General features: G+C 42.6%; 1 protein-coding gene across 2 annotated transcripts in view; it reads right to left on the bottom strand.

Moving 5' to 3' along the window:
- The window catches only part of CDCP1 (CUB domain containing protein 1), a 117262-nt gene that overhangs the window by 4090 nt on the left and 90595 nt on the right, over positions 1-22577 (bottom strand). For both annotated transcript variants that reach the window (XM_075316615.1, XM_075316616.1), the window contains 5 exons: positions 21593-21952; positions 12632-12868; positions 11813-12202; positions 9068-9436; positions 4736-4820 (listed from right to left, as the gene is read on the bottom strand). In XM_075316615.1, coding sequence (XP_075172730.1) covers positions 4736-4820; positions 9068-9436; positions 11813-12202; positions 12632-12868; positions 21593-21952 — 1441 coding nt within the window. The remainder of the gene's footprint in view (positions 1-4735; positions 4821-9067; positions 9437-11812; positions 12203-12631; positions 12869-21592; positions 21953-22577) is intronic.

Raw genomic sequence — 22577 nt, 5'->3', positions numbered from 1 at the left:
ACAGGGGTTCCACTGTAAATAAAAATTAAAAAAAAAATAAATTGAAAAACCCGGTCCACTCTATCCCAGAGACTCTGTTTATGGCTGGCTGCATATGGGTGAAGACCCGAACTGCTCAATTAGAGATCCTGCTGAAAAACCTGGGAGTTTCTGTTCAGTTTCTGGTCCAATAACTTAACAAAAAGACTCAGTGTGCACATATCCCAAAGGGTCCTCCTTTGGTGGTAAGATTTGGATATGTACTGACGTGGAGAATGACTATCAACAGTCATTGCTCACTATTCATCTTTAAGGCTATGTGCGCACGTTGCGTAATTGCATGCAGTTACGCTGCGATCTGCACCACAATGTAACTGCATGCGTCCTGCGTCCCCTGCACAATCTAAGGAGATTGTGCAGGAGATGTGCGCACGTGGCGTCTTAGAGCGCAGCGCTTCGGCTGCTGCCCGAAGCGCACGTTCTAAGAAGTGACATGCCACTTCTTTCGTGCGCTCTGCATGAAGTCCCTGCTCTGTCTATGGCAGGGGCTGGGAGGGGCTACATGCAAAGCGCATGAAATCGCCTTTTGTTTCTGCAGCGATTTGAAGCACACGTGTGCTGTTCAAATGGCTGCAGAAATTTCTGCAGGGACAGACCGCATCGTGCGCACATAGCCTTAGGTTGCAAAGCTATATATAACCTGAAGACAAAAGGAGATTTACCAAAACAAAACTCAATTAAATTATATGTGGTGCTCCCATTCTAATCACAGAACCTTTAGGCCACATTCACATGTTGAGTATTTGGTCAGTTGTTTTTTACCTCCGTATTTGTATGACAAAATCAGGAGGGGATCAATCAGCGGAAAAGAATAATACAAACACGTCACCACTTCTGTATTTATCACCAACTCCTGGTTTTGGCTAAAAATACTGAGATAAAAGAACTCACCAAATACTCAATATGTGCACATAACCTAAGAGAAATCATCCAACATTACAAACACCTCACACTATTTAAGATGTCATAGAATTACACTGACAAACATGTAGAGTCTGGAATATTTTGATTGTGGTAAATTATTCATTCTCACCATCTGGAAGTATACAATATATGCAGGCTCGGTCTGGCCCGCTGGGGTACCGGGGAATCCCCCGGTAGGCCCCGGACCCTCAGTGGGCCCCTGTGCTTTACATAGTGCGGGGCAGTGTATAGCGCCGTGGTGCCGCCGGTTTTTCGTGGCCGGCGTTATGTGCGGGCAGAGTGGACAGGGCCCCCACGCTCTGATGGGCCCCAGCTCCCACGCTCTGAGGGCCCCCAGCCTTTCCATCACAAACTGCAGCGATAGCACAAGTTCCGTGTTATCGCTGCAGTCTGTGCGGCTGCAGCGAAGGACCTGCGGTGACATCACAGTCATGTGATTTCACCGTACGTCCTGCACTGCGGAAGTCCCAGACCTGTTCTGGAGACCGCGCTGCTATTCAAATGTACGCGCATCTTTCAGACGCGCGTACATGTGAACAGTGCGGTCGGTGACAGGACTGAAGAGGAGGAGCTGCTCAGCCCCGCACCGACACAGCGGCCGCCATCACACTGCCGCCGGAACAGCAGAGGAGAGGACGCGCAGGGCCGCAGGTAAGCGCTCAGAAGCCGAAGAAAAAAAATGTATATCTTCTCACCTGTTCTCCTCGTTCCCGCGCTGCCTCCAGCTGCTTCCCAGACTGCAGGACACAGCTCCAGCTGTGTGCTCCCGGGCAATCCGATGCCTGCAGGACCTGCCGGTAATCAGCTGATGAAGTCTCCTGACGCATCAGCTGATCGTAAGTCTCGCGGTGATGCAGGCCGGCTTAAACGATCAGCTGATGCCGTCAGGAGACTTCAGATGATTACCGGCAGCTCCTGCAGCGATCGGATGTGTGTAGGTTTTTTCTTTTTTTTTTGCACTGATGCATCAACTGATTGTATAACCGGCTTTTATACAAATCAGCTGCTGTGTGATGTGCTTCAGCCCCTTGAACCTGACACAGCATCTGATCGCTTTGTCTTCCAGCAAACCGATCAGATTATATTGGATCTGGATTGGACGGCGCGGGACCCTTGACCCAGGATTACTGCGGAGGGGGGTTCTTTATTTCAATAAAGATGGAGTCACTAATTGTGTTGTGTTTTATTTCTAATAAAAATATTTTTCTGTGTGTTGTGTTTTTTTTTTTTTTATCTTTACTAGAAATTCATGGTGGCCATGTCTAATATTGGCGTGACACCATGAATTTCGGGCTTAGGGCCAGCTGATAATATACAGCTAGCCCTAACCCCATTATTACCCAGTGAGCCACCCATCACCAGGGCAGCTGGAAGAGTTGGATACAGTGCCAGAAGATGGCGCTTCTATGAAAGCGCCATTTTCTGGGGCAGCTGCGGACTGCAATTCACAGCGGGGGTGCACAGAAAGCTTGGGAACCCTGCGCTGTGGATTCCAATTCCCAGCTGCCTAGTTGTACCTGGCTGGACACAAAAATTGGGTGAAGCCCAAGTCATTTTTTTTTTTTTAATTATTTCATGAAATTCATGAAATAATTAAAAAACAAAAAGGGCTTCCCTTTATTTTTGGTTCCCAGCCGGGTGCAAATAGGCAGCTGGGGGTTGGTGGCATCCCATAGCTGCCTGCTGTACCTGGCTAGCATACAAAAACATGGCGAAGCCCCCATAATTTTTTGGGGGGGGGGCAAAAAACTCCTGCATACAGTCCTGGATGCAGCATGCGGAGACTTGTAGTTCTGCAGCTGCTGTCTGCTCTCCTGCATACACTAGTGAATGGAGCATGCTGAGCCTTGTAGTTCTGCTCCCCCTGCCTCTCCCTCCAGCATACAGTCCTGGATGGAGCATGCTGAGCCTTGTAGTTTTGCAGCTGTCTGTTCTCCTGCATACACTAGTGGAGAATGATGAACATATTGAAAAAGGAAATGACATCAGACCTTTTTTCTTTTTCTTCCAACAATCTTTAATGGCATTGTTCACTGATAAAAAAAATGCAATGAGCAAAAACGCATGTGTTCTTTGCAGCTTTTTTTACGTTTTTTGCCTCAAAAAACGCACAAAAATGCAGCGTCAAAAAAACGCAGTGTGTGAACTTAGCCTAACATGTGTGTGTGTGTGAACAACAGCGTAATAGGGGTCAGGAAGGGGACAGGAATGAGGATTTTACTAAAGGATGGGGGGCCCATTCATACATTGCACAAGGATGGGGGGGGACCATTTCTACACTGCACATGGATAGGGGGACCATTGCTACACGGTACAGGGATGGGCGGGGCCCGTTACCTATACACAGATCTCCTGTTTATAAAGTCATCTGTGATCACTGTATTACCTGTACACTGACACTATATACAGAGCTCCTGTGTATAATGGCACTGATGGTAATATTAATGTTATTAGTATTGTGGTTTTTATTCATGATCATTTAATATTAGTCATTGTGTAGTAGTAATATGTGGTCTTTTCATCATTTGGTGGTATTTGTCTCTTGTATGTAGTATTATTTGGTAGTCTGGTCATAGAGTCATGGTATTTCTCCCTTGTATGTGGTAATATTTGGTTACTATGTGGTCTAATTATGGTGTGGCGGTATTACTGTCTTGTGGTTGTGTTTGATCACTATGTATTGGTAATATGTTATCTGGTCATGGTGTGGCGGTATTTCCCCCTTCTATGTGGTGGTCTTGGTATAGTGGATTGCGTTCTGTCTGGGGGTCACTTTTTCTCTCTATCAATATTGGGAAGAGTCTTTATTTCCAATAGTTTAAATCTTTGAATGTTTAACCCCTCACTGTCCTATGATTATTACAATGCAACAAATATGTACTTAGAGGTTCTCCAGCGAAAACAAGTAATCTCCTTTACTAAGGCCACATGCACACAGTATTCGGTGAGTTTTTTTACCTCAGTATTTGAAGCCAAAACGAGGAATTGTCAAATCAGTAAAATGAGAGGAAAAGTATAATAGAAAGACGGGCACAGCTTCTGCATTTTTCACCCACTCCTGATTTTGGCTACAAATACTGATGTAAGATACTGACCAAATACTGAAAGTGTGAACGTGGCGTAAGTATGTGATAACTTATTCATCTGTTGGGGTCTGATTGCTGGGACCTGCACTGATCTGCAAAATGCGCAGCTTCTATACCCCATTACACTGGAGCTCATGTCCGACTCGACCCCTGATCCATTCATTCCCTCAGTGGCTGTGAGCGCTGCGCTTGTTATTATCTGACTGCTCCAGAGAGGATGGATAAAGCTGCGGTCACACATCCCACCCCACAGAGGATGAAAGGAGCTGCGGTCACACATCCCACCTGCCGCTGCATTGTATAATGGGCATATAAGTGCCCTGTCAGGGATAAAAATTCCTCATTCTTTGATTGGTGCGGTTTCCACTGGTCTGGTTCCACCGATCAATAAGTTATCACCTACCAAACCTGTGGATCGGTGATAACTTGTCACCAAAGATCGCATTACTGCAAACTACTGTAATTATACATCAGTTATTGTGTGTGCACAGGAGATGTGCAGGAGCCGCCTGTGCTTTACAGTCAGCGCTCCACTATAACGGGCATAGCAGCTAATAGATATTTGCATGTAGCTGTAGGGTGGTGGGCCCCTAGAGAGGGTGGTGGGCCCCTAGAGTTATTTTCCCTGGTAGGCCCCAGACACCCCAGTCCGACCCTGAATATATACATACAATAGACATACTTACTTCTTTTTGATGCAGCAAACTGTTGCGATTACGGCCAAAACTACAGCTACTGCTGAACAGGCTGCAATCAGTATGATTTTTAAAACTGTAGAAAGAAGGAATAAAAACCATGTAAAAATATTCAAATTTTTTTATTATAACACTTACATTATGCTCAGACATTTTTTTTAGTTGCCAGAGTGCAGCTTGTCTTTTATTGATAATCTCCTGCTGATAAAACACAGATTGTATTGAAAAAAAAGCAAGAGCCTAGTAAATGATACATCACTGTAATCAGGGCCTCTGCTCCTACACTATGGTGCTCTCAGATTACATAGCTAAACCCTGCTGACAGATTCCCTTTAAGAGACCGTTGTCTCCCATGTGTAACTTGAATTACATCTGACAACAGGCAATGTGCAGGATATTGAGCCGTCAAACACAGATGGATATCAGAAGGTGGGGTGCAGGACTATATCTACTCCTTCTCTTAAATTGCATACTGGCACAGAGAAGCAGGATTTTAGTTATGGGCAGGTAAGCTATTGGACAATGAAAAGAGCAATGCATGCTGGGAAGTGAGGGAAAGAACGTTCCAACATCAATAGTGCTGGCAAAATGCTGTTCAGACAAACTGTACTTGAAAAAAGCAGTTGGCAAGTTACAAACCGTAAGAGTTGGGCCAATTTTTGGAAATGTCAGACGGATGAGTGCACCAGTTTTAGTTTGTGGTGAACTATGAGAGCTGCAGGACTATGCAGAAAAGGTAAAAAGTGCTTTTATTGTATGGTCCAGCTATCAATATAATAAATAGGCTATTCACATAATCACGCATAAATAGGTCCCCAGCCAGAGTGTGTACAAGTACAGATACAGAGTTCTATTAAGTGCATGAATGGTGTAAACAGATGATACAAGGGACGAGATTTGGAAGAAAACTTTGTAAGGGCAACTGGAAGATTTAGATTAGTGAGGTGATGTAATAGGCCAGTCTAAAGAAATGAGTTTTTAGGGCACATACAACTGTGGGTATTGGAGATTATTTTAATTGTCTTGGGTAGTGTGTTCCAGAGAATTGGTGCAGCTTGACACAAGTCTTGGAGACAGGAATAGGAAGCATGGATTATTGAGGATATTAGTCTTAGGTCATTAGAGGAATGGAGGATATGGGTACAGGAAATGAAAGAAAAAATGTAGGGCGGTGCCAAATGGTGGAGGGATTGGTGGCTGAGCGTGAGGAGTTTATATTGTACTCTGTAGCGGAAGAGCAACCAGTATAATGACTGGCACAGGGTAGAGGCATCGGTGTAGCGGTTGGCAAGGAATATGATCCTGGCTGCTGCATTCTGGATGAATTGGAGGGGAGAGTTTAGTAAAAAGGAGACTGATTAGTGGAGAATTGCTATAGTCCAGATGAGAATGAGTAAGAACAACAGTAAGTTATTCTGAGACCCGTAGCGTTCTCATTTTTCAGGATCTGGGGCTCAGTGACAGCTCATTTTTTGCGTCTTGAGCTGACGTTTTTAAATTATACCATTTTGGTGTGGATGCTATGTTTTGATCAACTGTTTTTTCATTTTGAAAAATTTTGCGCCGACCAAAAAACATAGCTTTGACGTTTGTAATTTTTTTCTCGCCATGCCATGTACCAATCAGATTAATTGATCTAATATTTTGATAGATCGAGCATTGCTGAACACAGCGATACCAAATGTATGTGTATATTTTTTTTAACTTATTTTCAATAATGGGGCAAATGGGGGTGATTTGAACTTTTTTATTTTTTCACATTTTTAATACCTTTTTTTTCTACATTTTTTAATTTGCTTTACTAGTTTCCCTAGGGGACTTTATAGATCAGCAGTTTGATCGCTTTTTCATTTCTGTTGATCAAATGTTCCTGTGAGTGCCAGCGCTCTGTCGACTTTTACAGGAACTACTTCATGGTAGCGTCAGGGGTCATCACATGACCTCAAGCTACCATGCCAACCATCGGCTCCCCATGATCATGTCACGGGGTCTCATTTAAATCGCTCTGTCAAAATGTGATTTAAGTGGCAAGCAGGCATGGGTGGATCACAGATCCACCTGCGTCTATTAGCCCACATGTCTGCTGTTCAAGGATTCAGGGATCACCGCTGGCTCACCAGTACGTCATTGGTCATGAAGGGATTAAGCGTAAACTTATAATGGATGAAATCTTCTTCCAGTTTGGATTTTCTCCACAGACAATTGGCGCACCTGGAGCACTGCTGGAGAAAACATGTTTGTAGTGGGTGCCAGGACTGCCATGTTTCATTAAGATGTTTCAGAGCAGAGTCAGAACAAGAGCGGGAGGAGATTGGGGCCAGCGAGGACTCCAAATTCTTTATAATTTCGTGTTCATTCTAGAAGATTAGGGTTATTCAGTTTGAAGAGGCGGGAGGAGTGAGAAGAGGGGAGGGGGGAGGAGAGGATGAAGAGAGACAGTTTTGTGATACAAACTCAAATTCCAGAAAAGTTGGGACACTAGAAAACAAGTATGCAATGATTTGGAACTCTTGTAATCATATTGTACTCACACACAACATAGAGCACATATGTATCAAAAGTTGTAAGAATTTTTTCAAATTAGTATGGAAAAATGTTTAACATATGGCAGCAAAATGTCACAAAAGTTAGGACAGGGTTAACAAAAGGCTGGAGAAGAGAGTGCTACTAATGAAAAGCCACTGGAGGGTTAATTTTTAATTGTCACAAGATTGTATATAAAAAGAGCATGTTAGAAAGTCAGTCTTTTAGAAACAAAGATTGCCATAAGTTCCCAAATCTGAATTTTGGAACAATTTCAGAAAGTATTCCTCAATGTAAAATTGCACATGCTTTGAACATCCCATCATCTACAGTACATATCAAAAGATTCATAGATTCTGGATAAATCCATATGTACAAGGGACAATGCAAACAGTCAATATTGGATGTTCAAGATCCACAGGCCTCAAGCAGCTTCATATGAGAACTAAGCATTACTCATTCACGCAAATCACTGCAAGAGTTAACCCCTTCACCTCAGAGCTGGTTTTCACTTTAATGACCAGGTCATTTTTTGCAATTCTGACCAGTTTCACTTTGACAAGTTATAATTCTGGAACGCTGCAACAGATATCAGTGATTCCGAGATTTTTTCGTGACATATTGTACTTCATGATAGTGGTACATATAGGCCAATATCTTTTGCATTTATTTGTGAAAATATCAGAAATTTGGTGAAAATTTTGAAAATTTTGCAATTTTCAAACCTTTAGGTGCAGTCCCTGGCTGTAAGGGCCAGGACTCTGCTGTCGGGTGAGCAGAGTCTCCGATTGCCAGGAGGTACCAGAACATCCTTGGCTGAGAAGAGGTTAAAGTTCTATCATGCAAAGAACAAGCCATATATCAACACAATCGAGAAACACAATACAGAAATACTACATACAGTCTTCTCTGGTTCAACACGCATTTAAAAGGTCCGTAGTCAAATTGAAAAACTATAAGCCATAATCATCAACATTGACAGAAATAACCACTTGAAATAGATCACTCTATTTGTAATGACTCATAATATATGCGTTTCCTTTTTTGTATTGAATTACTGAAACAAATGAACTCTGCTGATATTCTAAATTTACTGATATGCACTTGTAAATATCAATCTGCTAAACTCATCCTGCTCTTTAACAAGACACCTTTAGATTGGACTGCATGATCCTTCATCAGGTGCAGAGACTTTGATTCAAGTGATGTGTTACTTACAGGGCTGCTTGCTGCAGTTTTGCTAAAATCACTTTTAGCTACTGCAGATCTAACAATTCTGAATGCGGAGTTTTGTATAATCTCACCCACACGACTGACAGACAGATTTCTGTGTACACTGTGCATAGAAAGAATGCTGTTAGTTCCTTTGAGGAGGAGATTATACAGAGCTCATGAATATGGAGGACTGCATGGCAGCAGGTGTACTAGTCCGCTGATAATCTCTTGCTGATAAAGATTAATATTTTTCAAAACTACAGCAAGCAGACCAATAAGTGACATCACAAAAAATGGGGTTTTATCTCTACATTATACTGCTCACAGATTAGATGGCAAAAATATTGTGACAGATTCCTTTGAGCCATATACTTAGAAATTCTTGTATTTATTCTGTTATTACTTGTCACATAATTGTGGTATTGGCTTTATGGATTTTGCCTTTACACGACCAGCCGTTGAATTGGCTTAATCTCACAGTCACGTCAATGTGCTTCAAAGATCACAGTATGAACATGAGATACAAATGTGATAAATCAATAATTCCTTAAACTAACACACTTGATCTTGACAGTTTTATCATACCTGAGGATACTTGGCTGAAGGTAATAGACCATGACAGTTTAAGCTTCTTTGTTTGTGCCCATGGTTTGCAGTTGGAAATGTTAACCCAGAATGCAGAGTACATATCCAAAGCACCAGGTAGTTGCTCATCTTCTCTTCGTATTACGCCCGTCCCATCACCTATCTGTTCTTTTATTTTAACATATGCATGGTTCACTTCACATGAGATGTCCATCATTTCAGTTCCAAATTTTAGCTTTCCAGATTGTTTATTAGGTAAATTTATACTCCATGAGACAGACACGTGATCTGGAAGCCCGTAATCCCAATTTGGAGTTTGTAGGTAAATTGTGTCTTTGGTTTTTGGAGACACAGTGAATATGCATTCCTCTGAAAAGGAAAAAAACACTAATGATTAAAGAGCCAAACACTGTATAATAGAAAACAATATGTATATTTTTAAATTACAAAGTAAAAAAAGATTGAAACCTTGTAATATAGAAAATCATTAGGACTTACTGTATCTGCATTACTACAATAATTGCCACCAACACCCACAAATATCCCTAGTAATTATATACCAATCAGCCTTCACATTAAAACCATCTAATCAACTAAAAGGGTGACTAATTGTGATCGGTAAATAGTAAAATATTCAAGTTTGGATTATTTGTACCAAATACCTAGCTCTCTTTCAGTATTTATCACAAATAACGAATCTAATGCAAAGTCAATGGGGAACCCGAGCATTTTTCTTGAAGACTTCCCAGAAAAATGCTTGGGTTCTCCATTGACTTGCATTAGATTCGTTATTCATGACGAGTTCTGGAATAGTACCAAGTATTTGGTACAAATAATCAGAACCTGAATATTTTACTTTTCGCCCGTCACTAGTAGCAATGTTTTTAAGTAACTTTTCAGAATAATCTGTCCTCTATGTAGATAATGACTGGAAACGGTGGTATTCCTTATGTGACTTATATTCTGCATTCTCACCAGTTTTCTCCTCCACATGCTCCATCTGTAACTTGGATTCAAAGGTTTACTAGGGGTGATTGCATTTATTACATCTCTAGACATCTCAGCACTGAGAGGGAAAGCCTGCTCTTATAAACTTTTTAGCTCACAAAAACAAGCTGCAGCAACATATAGGACATTATACAGCAGAGCTCTACTGTATTGATCTGAATCAAGCACCGATGTTAGGTAAAACACTTGTTACAGAGGTCTGCATCATGTTTTCTGTCCGTCTCATCTGTTCTCTTCCCTGCTGGTGATGATCCAGTACAAAGAGCTGTATTCCTACTGTGAACAATGGCAGGAAGCAAGCAAGTGTGTGAATGGCCCTCACTGGGGGTAAAAAGGGCAGTTTTGGCTGCGGTTGAGCAGGATTTTGGCTGTGTTTGTTTCATCTTAAAAGTGTTTACCTGGGGTGAACAAACATTTAATAGGGACATTATTTTGCAATTTGTGCAAAATAATTGATGAGCTATTCTAAGGATAGGCTATCAATTAAAAAGTCCCAAACAACCCCTTTTACATTAGGTTTTGCTTATAGCAACCAGAAATTCAGAGTAGACCATCACCCTATGTACCACATCCACTTTTGTAACTGGTCTGTAACTTCTGTAAATTGCAAGACAATAAAAACGTACATAATGGAGTAAACCTGGATGGATTAACATATGGCTGTCAAGGCCCATGGTGTTGAGGAGAAGAGGTTTTAAATTAAACATACAGTAAATGGTAGTACAAAACACAGACGTGTTTCAAAAAATTACTGCTTCCTTTATAAGGTCTTCACTCAGTAATTTGTATGGAAGGAAGAAGGGAAGGGGTTAACCCGCACTTCGGTGTGGGACAAGAAGACAAATCAATTGAAGACAAGTGTGATTTATTGTTCTACGAGTTTCGGAGTATTAAAACTCCTTCAGGAGCCAAAATCAGTGATGTTTATGTTTAATCTATGCTCCTACTGTAGTTAAAATATATCTTTGTACTACAATAACAGTAGTTGTGACTTACACAACTACCCCAGGTGAGTGATTCCCTGAAAATCAGTTTATTCTGATACCACTAGAATAAAAGCCAATTTGCGCCTTTTTGAGCTACTAGAATCAGTAATTTGTATGACACGGACCTTATGGAGAAAGCTTTATGCTTTTGAAATGTGTTCTTTTTATACTATGTTGTTAAAAATATTTTCAACACAACTGGACAATCATAGCTGAATCCATCCAGGCGCCCATTATTTCCGCTCTTAGTCTCTTGGAATTAGCGCTATGCTGAGCGATTGATACATTTTTGTGTGTGGTTCATCGGAGGTGCTGCCTATACAGTAGTATGAAAACTCTCTGAGGTGGATGCATGCCATGTCGAATATTTCTTACAAACAAGGTGAACTATTCTGCAATATTCTGATTTTTTTTCCTTTATCTCAATAGATAAGAAGCATGAAAAAAACAAAAAAAAAACAAAAACGTAAAAGCAGCTTTTTTCCTGCAAAGACATGCTTTTTTGTGCTGAAAAGAAGCACTGTGGGCACATAGTCCAAAGCAGTTTATTGGTAAAATCTACTATCTTACAAATGTAAAAAAACAGCCTCGCTACTTTTAATTCCTGATCTGGACATCCTGCACAACAGAAAATGTGATACTGGACATTTGTGCAATTTCCTCCAGTAGACCACATCCCTTACACATTGCATGGGTGCTGCAAATTTTACCACAATAGATTTTAAATGTACATTTACTACCGGCATCATACCTTTAATGAATGATACAAAAGACACATAAAGGTCATGGGAGGTTAGTTTTTTGGGATCTCCGTTCCGTGGCATATTTAAGGTGATCGTAACATTGTCTCTCATCTGAATCTTTTCAATAGATCCATTGGGACAAAAAGTGCCAATTTTAAATTGCTGTTTATTGGTGGAACTCAAGATGTCATATGTAAATCCTGCAGCCGTCGTGTTGCACGCTTTATCTGTTACATTGTGTTGTAGATACATGGACTTGGATACTATTTCAGTACTGATATATTCCGGGGCAATCAATTTCCAAGTGTAACTCTCCAGCTGCACAGGCAAAGCAAGAAGAGACGGTGCAATGTTCAGCTGCATGTTGGCTATATTACAGATGGTGAGATTCCAGCATTCTAAAAAACACAGGAGAAAGAAAAGAAAATATTAGTTAAACCTTTTGTACAAAATATTTATATATTATAATGTACAACATATGATATTGCATTATATCTAGTAGTTTAACTCCTTTCCAATGTACACTGGCCTATGTCAATGTTACGGAGTCGGAAACCCCACGTGAAACTGTTGCCTAGAAGCTTCCATTAATCTCATCCTAGCCAGATCTGGTCTTTACGAGGTCACAGCGACTGGTGAATGCAAATGGAGGCAGCTGTTTCTCACAACTCTTCAGTAATGCCAATGCCTGTACCCAGTATAACCAGTAAGATGCAATAACATCAGCATTTTCTACTCTACATATATCCAAAAATCTATTTAAAAAATACATGGACACCGATCATTCGGAAATCGCACAAACATGTAGTAGACATCCATATTCCTACCTATTTTTTTTTCTGCCGTTACCATCAGGTTGGCGGTCACGTTGCCACACAGAAATGAGATTTTGTAGTATTTTGCTTCATTGAGCAGAAGCTCGGAATAGCATTCTCCAAATCCCTTACAGATGACACAGTCAGGCTTAAATGAGCGTCCAAGTGCAATTGGTCTCATGCCTATACGCACAATGAGACCACTTTCTTTTGTCAAATCCAGATGATATAGTGTGTCTGAGGATACATCTGAAAACACAAACATAAAATAAATTAAATGTAGGTTAGTAAGAACCACTAAAACAAATTCTTTTTTAACTACTTACAATACAGTGTCTTGAAAAAGTATGCATACCCCTTTTCCACTTTTTTTGTAACGTTACACCTAAACTTAAGTTGCATTTTATTGTGATTTTTATGTGATATACCAAGTCTTTTGCAGCCTCCAACAAGGTTTTCTTCAGGATTGTCTTGCATTTAGGGCCATCCATCTTCCCTTCAGTTATTATCAGCTTCCCTATCTCTGCTCAAGGAAAGCATCCCCACAGCATGAGGTTGCCACCACCATGTTTGATACTGGGGATGGTGTTTTTAGGGTGATGTGCAGTGTTCGCTTTTCGTCACACATTGCATTTTACATTTATCCCCCCAAAAATTGTTTTGGTCTCATCTGACCAGAGCCCCTTCTTCCACATTCAAGATGTGTCCACTACAGGGCATATGAACTAAATTGCTCTGGTCAGATGACGGCGCACCCTCTGACTTCCCCGGTAGCTATGCTACTAGCTTACATTGTTAAGGGACATCTGGCTCACGCACTGAGCATAAAATGAGACGACTAGTCTAAATTGCAGTGACATCAGTGAGAAGTGGAGCAATATGGCGCTGGATCCCAGAGAAAGCAGCAGTGAGAATTTATTATTACAATCACAGTACATGCACATATACGCACATTTAATGAAAAAAATAAAAATTAAAGGGAAGTTCTGTAATTTACTAAATACAGTACATTAGCCTCTTCCCCTTCACACATTCTGATCCTGACCAGTACAATTTTTCAGATTTGTTCCATGTTCTGGTCAGACAACTTAAACCACAATTCAGTATTTTCTGCTGCTGCTATTCTTGTTTAAAAGAGTAACACTTTTTTTTTTTTTTTTTTAATTGTGAGGGGGTCTTCTGAAATGTACTGCAGGTCAGTGGGGGGGGGGAGATCTTGAGTTTCCTACTAGTGATGAGCAAGCATTAAAATAGTCAGTCCTCAAATGAAGCAGACGGGCATGACTCCAGTACCGAGCATGATGGAAGTCAAAGGTAAAACTAACATTTTTCCGGAAGACCCTAACAGGAAGGCACGGGAGAGGGGGAGGAAGAAAATCTCAAATGGATGGAAACAGCGCTAATATGGAATGGGAACAGCAAGGAGACGACACCTAGATGCATGTCTTACTCCTAGGTTGCTGCTGTGAATAATAATGTCAGAGTTTTAGGCTATGTTCACATGTTGAGTACTTGGATGTACCCTTTCTGTACACTCCCTGACAGACGTTCTGTCACTTATCAATGTTATGTAAATAAAAACTTATAACGTGACTTTAAAATTTATCCATTGGTTTTATAAATTACTCTTTTGAAAAGTGAAACCCTCCCAAATTTGGTTTAGGTTATGAAAATAAAGTTATTGCAAAACTGAAATATTGATCATTTAATGAACACAGAAAGGTCAGATTTTGGCAAGACAAAAGTTTTGTCACCCACAGAAAGTATTGTGAAATTCAAACAAATAATTAACTTCTAATACAAAGATATGTTGCATAACATTGGTGAATGACGTTGCGGTGCTATTAGAGCCATATTTAATATTTTGTGTGACTTCCATGAGCTTGAAGGACTGCATCCATGCGATTCAAAAATGATTCATACAATTTATTGATGAAGTCATCAGGAATAGCAAAGAATGCAGTCTTACATGCCTCCCAGAGTCCATCTAGATTCTTTGGTTTTGTCTTCCAAGCTTCCTCTTTCATCCTACCCTAAACATGCTTAATGATGTTCCTGTCTTGTGACTAGGCTGGCCAGTCCTTGAGCACCTTGATCTTTGCCAGCAGGAACTTTGTTGTAGAGATGGATGTATGAGATGGAGCACCATCTTTCTGCAGAATTTGACACCTTTTATGATTGGAATTGTAAGAGGTAGTAGGTGTAATACTTCTTGATATTTTAGGCTATTGATATTGCTTTCCACCTTGCAAATGTTTCGCACACTCCCATACTGAATGTAACCCCAGACCATCATCTTTCCACCACCAAATGTAACTGTTTTCTGGGTATATTTTGGATCCATATGGGCTATAGTAGGTCTCCTGCAGTATTTGCGACGGCTGTGGTGTAGCTCAACTGAAGATTCATCAGACAAATCCACCTTCTGCCACTTTTCCAGCGTCCATCTGTTTAGCAGGCTGTGGGACTTGGCAAATGCCACATGGCTTTTTAATTGCCTTTTGTTTAGTGCTGGCTTCTGGGCACTGATTCGACCATGGAGGACAGTTCGATACAGAATCCTACAAACTGTTCTAGTTGACACAGGGACTTGAGGTGACCAGTTTTGGAGCTCTGCTGCAGTGGAAGAGGGGCTGGCTTTGGATTTTTTAACCAACAAATGTTCCTCCTGAGCAGTTGTCTTGCGGGGTCTGCTGGACCTGGGCTTGTCAAAAACATCTCCAGTCTCTTCAAATCTTTTTTTAATTCTTTGTACTTGACGCTGAGACACATTAAATGTGCCAGCCACCTCTGCAGTGGATCTGGTCTTCAGCCTCTTGATAATCAAGGCTTTGGTCGCAGGGTGGATTTTTGGCATGTTGTCATAGGTAAAGTTGCAGTTCAAGTGAAGGTCTGGGGTGCTGGGTTTCTTTTTATACACACCCACTAATTAACCGATCATTTAGTGAGCACAGGTGAGGATGTAAATTAGGATTGGGTGCATTATATAACAAGGTGACAAAACTTTTGTCTTGCCAAAATCTGACCTTTCTGTGTTCATTAAATGATCAATATTCCAGCTTTGTAGCGGGAGCTCGTCCTGGTCCCGTCCCCTGCAGTGTTGCCTGGTGATCCATAACCTGCCTCCTGGCACTAATTTAACTTCAACGTAGTGGCCCAGTAGTCAAACTTGCCGGGCCCTGCTCCCCACTGTGGCTAAGTGTGGAAGACTACTCTCAGGGCTCACGCTTGGGATTTTCTTGGACCGCTTGTTTGGAAGGCCCTTTCCCCCTCATTGCGCTAGTGCCCCGATTCTGGAGCGGGTGGAAACAGATCATAAAGGCTCCGTTCTCCTCTGGTTAATTTCCGGGTTGCCTGAAGCTACTCCCTGACCTAGGGTCCGTGTACCCTGCCGTGCCTTCGGTCCCTGACCGGTGATAATGCCAGGCTGCTGACAGTCCTCCTTGACAGGTCCAGGCACCTAGTCCAGGTCCATCCCCTGCGACCGGGGGTCTGACTCCTCTAGGTCCAGACCACCGACTGCAACCTAGACAGTTTCTCTTGGGAGCCACCACTCCCAACCTCCTCTGGGCTCCTCACAGCTCGAGGGCTACTTCACTCTTCTCCTTCCTCTCACTGACTCACTACTCAACTGACTACACTACTCACCCCCCTCCCTGACCCCCCCCCCAGGTGGGCAACTCTATTCCGCTCAAGCCGTCCACTGGTGTGCCTGGTGGGTGTGGTGCAGTGTGTACCTAGGATTTGATTTGCTGTTGGGGGCAACACTGCAAGATAGGGACCCAGAACCATGAGGGACTTGGAATACTGCACGGAAGGACAGTTTGTGCAGTACCCTGTGACGACCCGATAGTCCAGGGGAGTCACAAATTTATCTCTTGGCAGGAAAAACACAGCAGCAAAATAAAAACGTGTTTTGGTTATGATAAAAAAAATGAACCCTGCAGCTCCTACTTAGTCCTAAACATTCCCACGATGTACCCTGAATCTGAGAGGAGCAGTGATGCTGATAGGCTGTCTAACAGCCACAAAACATGCGGGGTCTTGATTGAGTAACAAGCACACCCAAGCAACCAGATGGTCAATCGAGTAGTGCGCTCATCTCTAATCCCTACCAATCTCTGAAAACACTTGCCTGATGTTTAGAAACCAGAAGGGCTCATACAGAGTGGTGTGCAGGCTCAAAAGAAAGTCAGGAACTCTGTATGCAACTGAGAAACCAGCTCACAGATTTTTCTATTGAGCCTGCATACCACTCTGTTGGCGCTCACCGGCAGGCATACAGACCTCCAGCTTCCTGAACAGACCCAACAGATAAGTGTTTTCAACATCTGGTGTGGTCTAAGGACCAACTAATTTGAAGAGGTTACATTATGTCTCTGCAAATTTACAGAATATGTAGAGGCCAATATTTATTACCCTTCAACTACATGATTTTAACTGCTCCCCTGTTTTCCTGAATAGTTATTTCCATCAGGAGAACAATGTGTAACTTTACATTTATTTCACTGTGCACTTCCTATCTTAGGCTAGGTTCACATTTCCGTCAATTTGTATCAGTCACAATCCGCGGCTCTGGTAAACAACGGAATCCATTTCGCGGATTCTGTTGTTCCCATAGACTTGTATGAGCGGCGGATTGTGACTGATGATGCTGCGTTGCATCCTCCGCCCGACTGATCAGTCGTGGAACAACTGACTGCCGGGCGACAGGAACGCAGCTTGTAACGTTTTTGGAGCAGCGCAATCCATAGGATTCCGCTGCGCATGCTCTCTCTGGCTCCCTGCACACGTAACCAGGGTTACTAAGCAATGCGCTTTGCTCAGTTACCCAATATTTACCCTGGCTACGTGTGCAAGGAGTCAGCGCTAAGCGGTGTACGCTGGTAACCAAGGTAAATATCGGGTAACCAAGCAGTGTGCTTTGCTTAGTTACCCGATATTTACCCTGGCTATGTGTGCAGGGAGCCCGACACTTCCCTCTCGGCTCCGCCCCCTTCCGCACTCGGCATGTACACACACACACACACACGTCCCCAGCCATGCCGTCCCCGGCACTGACGTCTTCAGCGCCACGGCCCCGCTCGGCTCCACCCACCCCGCACTCTGCCCCCCGCACACATTCTCAGCGGCCGAACGATCAGCTGATCACCCGGCGGCCGGCTGCCGTGAGCGATCAGCTGATCACCCGGCGGCCGGCTGCTGTGAACGATCAGCTGATCGCTTTCATTATCCGGCAGCCGGGAGATCATCTGTTCGCTCACAAAAACTGGCTGGCTATTGTGAACGATCAGCTGATCGTTCTCTCTTTCAAACGGAGTCCGACAATGAATTCTAATTCTTGTCACACGTTGTACAACGCATCAGTCACAAGCGTCAAGCAACGCATGTGACCGATTCAAAACAACGGAAATGTGAACCTAGCCTTAGAAGTTTGATCTGCATGGCGCCACAAGAAGTGGCTACAGGTTGCTCTGCAGACATTGTGTGCTACTACAAGTGTTTCTCAATAAATTAGAATCTCATCAAAAAGTTGATTTTTTTTTTTCAGTTTTTCAATACAAAAAGTGAAACATATATAGGAGTCATTACACAAAGAGTGATCTATTTCAAGTGTATATTTCTGTTAATGTTGATGATTATGGCTTACAGCTAATGAAAACCCATGCATGAATTACTGCATCAATGCGGCGTGGCATGGAGGCAATCAGCCTGTGGCTCTGCTGAGGTGTTATGGAAGCCCAGGTTGCTAATGTTAGATGGGCGGTGGGGTGCAGTGGTGGTCGTGACAGATGCTGCCAGTTTGCTGTAGCACAGCCCTGGGACAGTTCTCTGCGTCGTGTCCGCCCCTCTAGTACAAGGAAAGGGTTGCTGGGACTTGTGGTGTGGGACACTTACTTGCAGGCCATAAGCCAGGGCTTGTTTCATCTTCAAGGCTGCTTCCCAACTGCCGGTTGCAGCAGGTCCCGGTGCCCTCAAACACAACACACTGACAGAATTTTCTGAACAAAAACATTTGTTTACTGGCAACATCTCGCCAGCAGCGGGCACATCGCTTTCTAGTTACAGGGGATATCATACTTAATAAATACCGTCCTTTGGACATATGCTCCGGCGTTCCTCTTCAGTCGTTGACATTAGCAACCAGAGCCACTCTTAATTTGTACATTTTTCCAGTCGACTGCTTCCCTGGTACTTGAGCTCCCGTTGGGGTCCCTAGGCTCCTTATCCTCCCCTTCAGCTCCACTATCCACGGCAGACTCAGTCTTCCTGGTCAGTCAGGTCCTACTCTTCTCTGAAGTGCCCACTGACCTTTCACTGACTGAGGGGTTTCATTAGGTCTCTGCAGGGAACGGCCTACACCCGGGCCACACTGTGTGTCCAGCACCCAGATTCGACCCACAAGGTCATGACAAAATAAAGTTATTGTAGTTTTCCTCCACCACACCTCTCAAAGACGCAGTCTGCTCTTCTCCCTCAGGGACTCTCCTCACACCAACTGACTTCTTAACCGCTCCTTTTCAAACTAAGCCCCTCCCCTTCACTAACTCCCTCTAGCCTGGGAGCACCAGGGAAGCAGTTTACATACTGTGGCCACCAACTGGCCGTTTAAACACATTACACCATAACATAAACTTTAAACATTACATTTTATACACAGTAGGTAGACATGCAGGTCTGGAGTGGCTGAGCCTTACACTTTGATAGCAGCCTTCAGCTTGTCTGCATTGTCTGGTGTCTCATCTGCCTCTTGAAAATACCCCATACATTCTAAATAGGGTTTAGGTCAGGCAAGTTTACTGGCCAATCAAGCACAGTGATACTGTGGTTATTAAACCAAGTATTGGTACATTTAGCAGTGTGGACAGGTGCCAATTCCTGCTGGAAAATGAAATTTCCATCTCCAAAAAGCGTGTCGGCAGAGGGAGCATGAAGTGCTCTAAAATTTCTTGGTAGATGGCTGCCCTGACTTTGGCACTAGACCTCAAGCAGCTTTTGATTGTGGCCTCTCCACTCTTGCTCCAGAATCTGGGACTTTGATTTCCAAATAAAATGCAAAATTTACTTTAATCTGAAAACAACACCTTAGATCACTGAGCAAGAGTCCAGTTCTTTTTCTATTTGGCCCAGGTAAGATGCTTCTAGCGGTATCTATTGGTCAGGAGTGGCTTGACACAAGGAATGCGACACTTGAATCCCATGTCCTGGATATGTCAGTGTGTGGTGGCTCTTGAAGCACTGACTCCAGCAGCAGTCCACTCCTTGTGAATCTCCCCCACATTTTTGAATAGCCTTTTCTTAATCAGTTCAAGGCTACAGTTATTCCGGTTGTTGTGTACCTTTTTCTACCACACTTTTCCTTCCACTCAACTTTCCATTAATATCCTTGGATACAGCACTCTGAACAGCCAGCTTCTTTAGTAATGACCTTTTGTGGTTTACCCTCCTTGTAGAGTGTGTCAATGACTGCCGTCTGGACATCTGTCAAGTCAGCAGTCTTCCCCATGATTGTGTAGCCTACTGAACCACACTAAGGCTGCTTTCACACTACGTCTTTTTAACATGCGTCCTGAACGTTTTTTTAACGCAGAAACGGATCCAGTGCAAATGCGTTTTCATTTCAATGCATTTGCAATGGACTCGCGTTAACATGCGTTCACCTGCGTTTGCGTGCGTTATAGTGAGGATCCAGCGACTTGCAGTTTTTTTAACATCTTTCAAAAACGCTAATTGTAGCGTTTTTGAGCTGCGTCCAACTTCTGCAAATTGCTGGATCCTGACTAAACAGCATGCAAACGCAGGTGAACGCTGGCATGCTGATAGGCAGGATCCTGCTTGCTCTACTGAGCATGCACAGAAGCCAGCCTGGTGTGATCAGTCTCTCTCTCCTACCTCTCTGTCTCTCTCCTCCCTCTCTTTCTGTCTCTCCCCTCCCTCTCCTGTCTCTCTCTCCCACCTGAGTGCTGCGGACACTCGTAACCAAGGTAAACATCGGGTAACCACTTATCTTAGTTACCCGATGTTTACGTTGGTAACGTGTGCAGGGAGCCCGGCTCCTAGCAGCTGCAGACGCTTGTAACCAAAGTAAATATCGGGTATCCAAGCAAGTATACCCGAAGTTTACCTTGGTTACGAGCCTCGCAGCTGTCAGATGCCGGCTCCCAGTCTGGCACGTTTAGTTCCCCTCACTCCCGATCACATGACTCCAATGCCCGCCCCAAAACGTCCAGTGACAGGATCCTGCAAAGTAACACATATGTTTGCATGCGTTTTTTGCTGTAAAAGCAGGATCCACTTTTGCAGCAAAAAAACGTTCAGGACGCATGTTAAAAAGACGTAGTGTGAAAGCAGCCTTAGGAACAATTTTAAATGCTTAGGAAGCCTTTGCAAGTGTTTTCTGTTAATTATTCTAATTTTCTGAGATAATGAATTTTCGGTTTTCATTGGCTGTAAGCCATAATCATCAATATTACCAGAAATAAACACTTGAAATAGATCATTCTGTGTGTAATGACTCTATATATGTGTTTTTCTTTTTGTATTTAATTACTGAAATAAATTAACTTTTTGATGATATTCTAAATTTATTGAGAAGCACTTGTATATGGTGACTGCTGCTCCATTCAAGCAAAGGGAACTCAGTTTGGGTCCTAGTGCTGCTTGGACGCTTGACAATCAGCATATAATCACCTGTCATAAGGATAGGTGCGAACAAGTGTGATTGTTCGGTAACTACTTTAAACAACTAGGCCGCATTTAACAAAAACACTTCAAGTGGAGTAGACTGTTACTGGAATAAAGCAACCATATTTTAGTAATTCTGGACAGCCCAAATAAAAAAATAAGAAGAGAACTTTAAACCGGAATGGATTAATTAAATTTAGCAGCAACAGAATTGATGAATACTGGCAAAACACTGACATTATACACTGGATATTACTTCTAATATTATATTAAAAAACAACAACTTACTGTCTCGATTTTTCCTCTGCACCGTGATGCTGAAGTTCAGGCTTAGGCCCGGGTGACCAGTCATCTGTTGATCTACCTCACAGTTTATCAATGAGAAATTGAAGTTCCCAGGTATATTCGCTGGCTGATTTTCCATCAGTTTTAAAAAAATGGGATGCGGCAGGCGGTACACTACACTGTCCTCCTTTTTCTTACACATAGGGCGGGTATAATTGAGGAAGTACACAATGGCTGCATGGTTTTCAGGCAGGACAAATTTCCAGGTCATTTCTTCATTATTAGGAAATGGGTTTGGGTAGTTTGCAGACAACAGATTTATCAGTGACTCTTGATGGAAAGTGCATTCAACAATACTCAGTCCTGTAAAAAGAAAATAAGTCAGTACACTATTTAAGATGAGCAGCAGATATATAGACACACATATATATACACACACACATACATACATACATACATACATACATACATACATACATACATACATATATATATATATATATACACATATAAATATATATATATATAATATATATATATATAATATAATATATATATATATAATATATTATATATATATTTATATTGTGAGGTAGCAGCGTTGCTTGGGCAAAAACGTGAGGCAGTGAGGCAGCAGCGTGTTCACACCAACAGTCTATTTATTGTTGCAGCATAAATAGATCCAATTTCCCACTGTCAAAGTCTCTTCCGGATCACAGCCGGTGCATATAGACAAATTCTTTGCATCAAAAAGTCTTGTTACCTTAGGACCCCGTTAACCGCAGGGATCTGTGTAAGGTTCTCCTAGGCTCACACTCTTGGCCTGTGTTCACTCCACACAGAGCCAGCCCAGCTCACACGGCATGTGTTAGCTTCACTAAGCCTGGATCTCAACTGAGACACACCCTGCTGTGCTCTGCATGATTTTAAACGAAAATGCCGGACATGAGGATTGCTACAAAACCTGGACTGGGAGGAGGGATCTGTC

This window comes from Anomaloglossus baeobatrachus, chromosome 6 (genome assembly GCF_048569485.1).
Source record: "Anomaloglossus baeobatrachus isolate aAnoBae1 chromosome 6, aAnoBae1.hap1, whole genome shotgun sequence".
NCBI classification, from domain to species: Eukaryota; Metazoa; Chordata; class Amphibia; order Anura; family Aromobatidae; genus Anomaloglossus; species Anomaloglossus baeobatrachus.
Note: the sequence above shows the minus strand (reverse complement) of the source record. Positions and strands in the feature narration are given on the sequence as shown.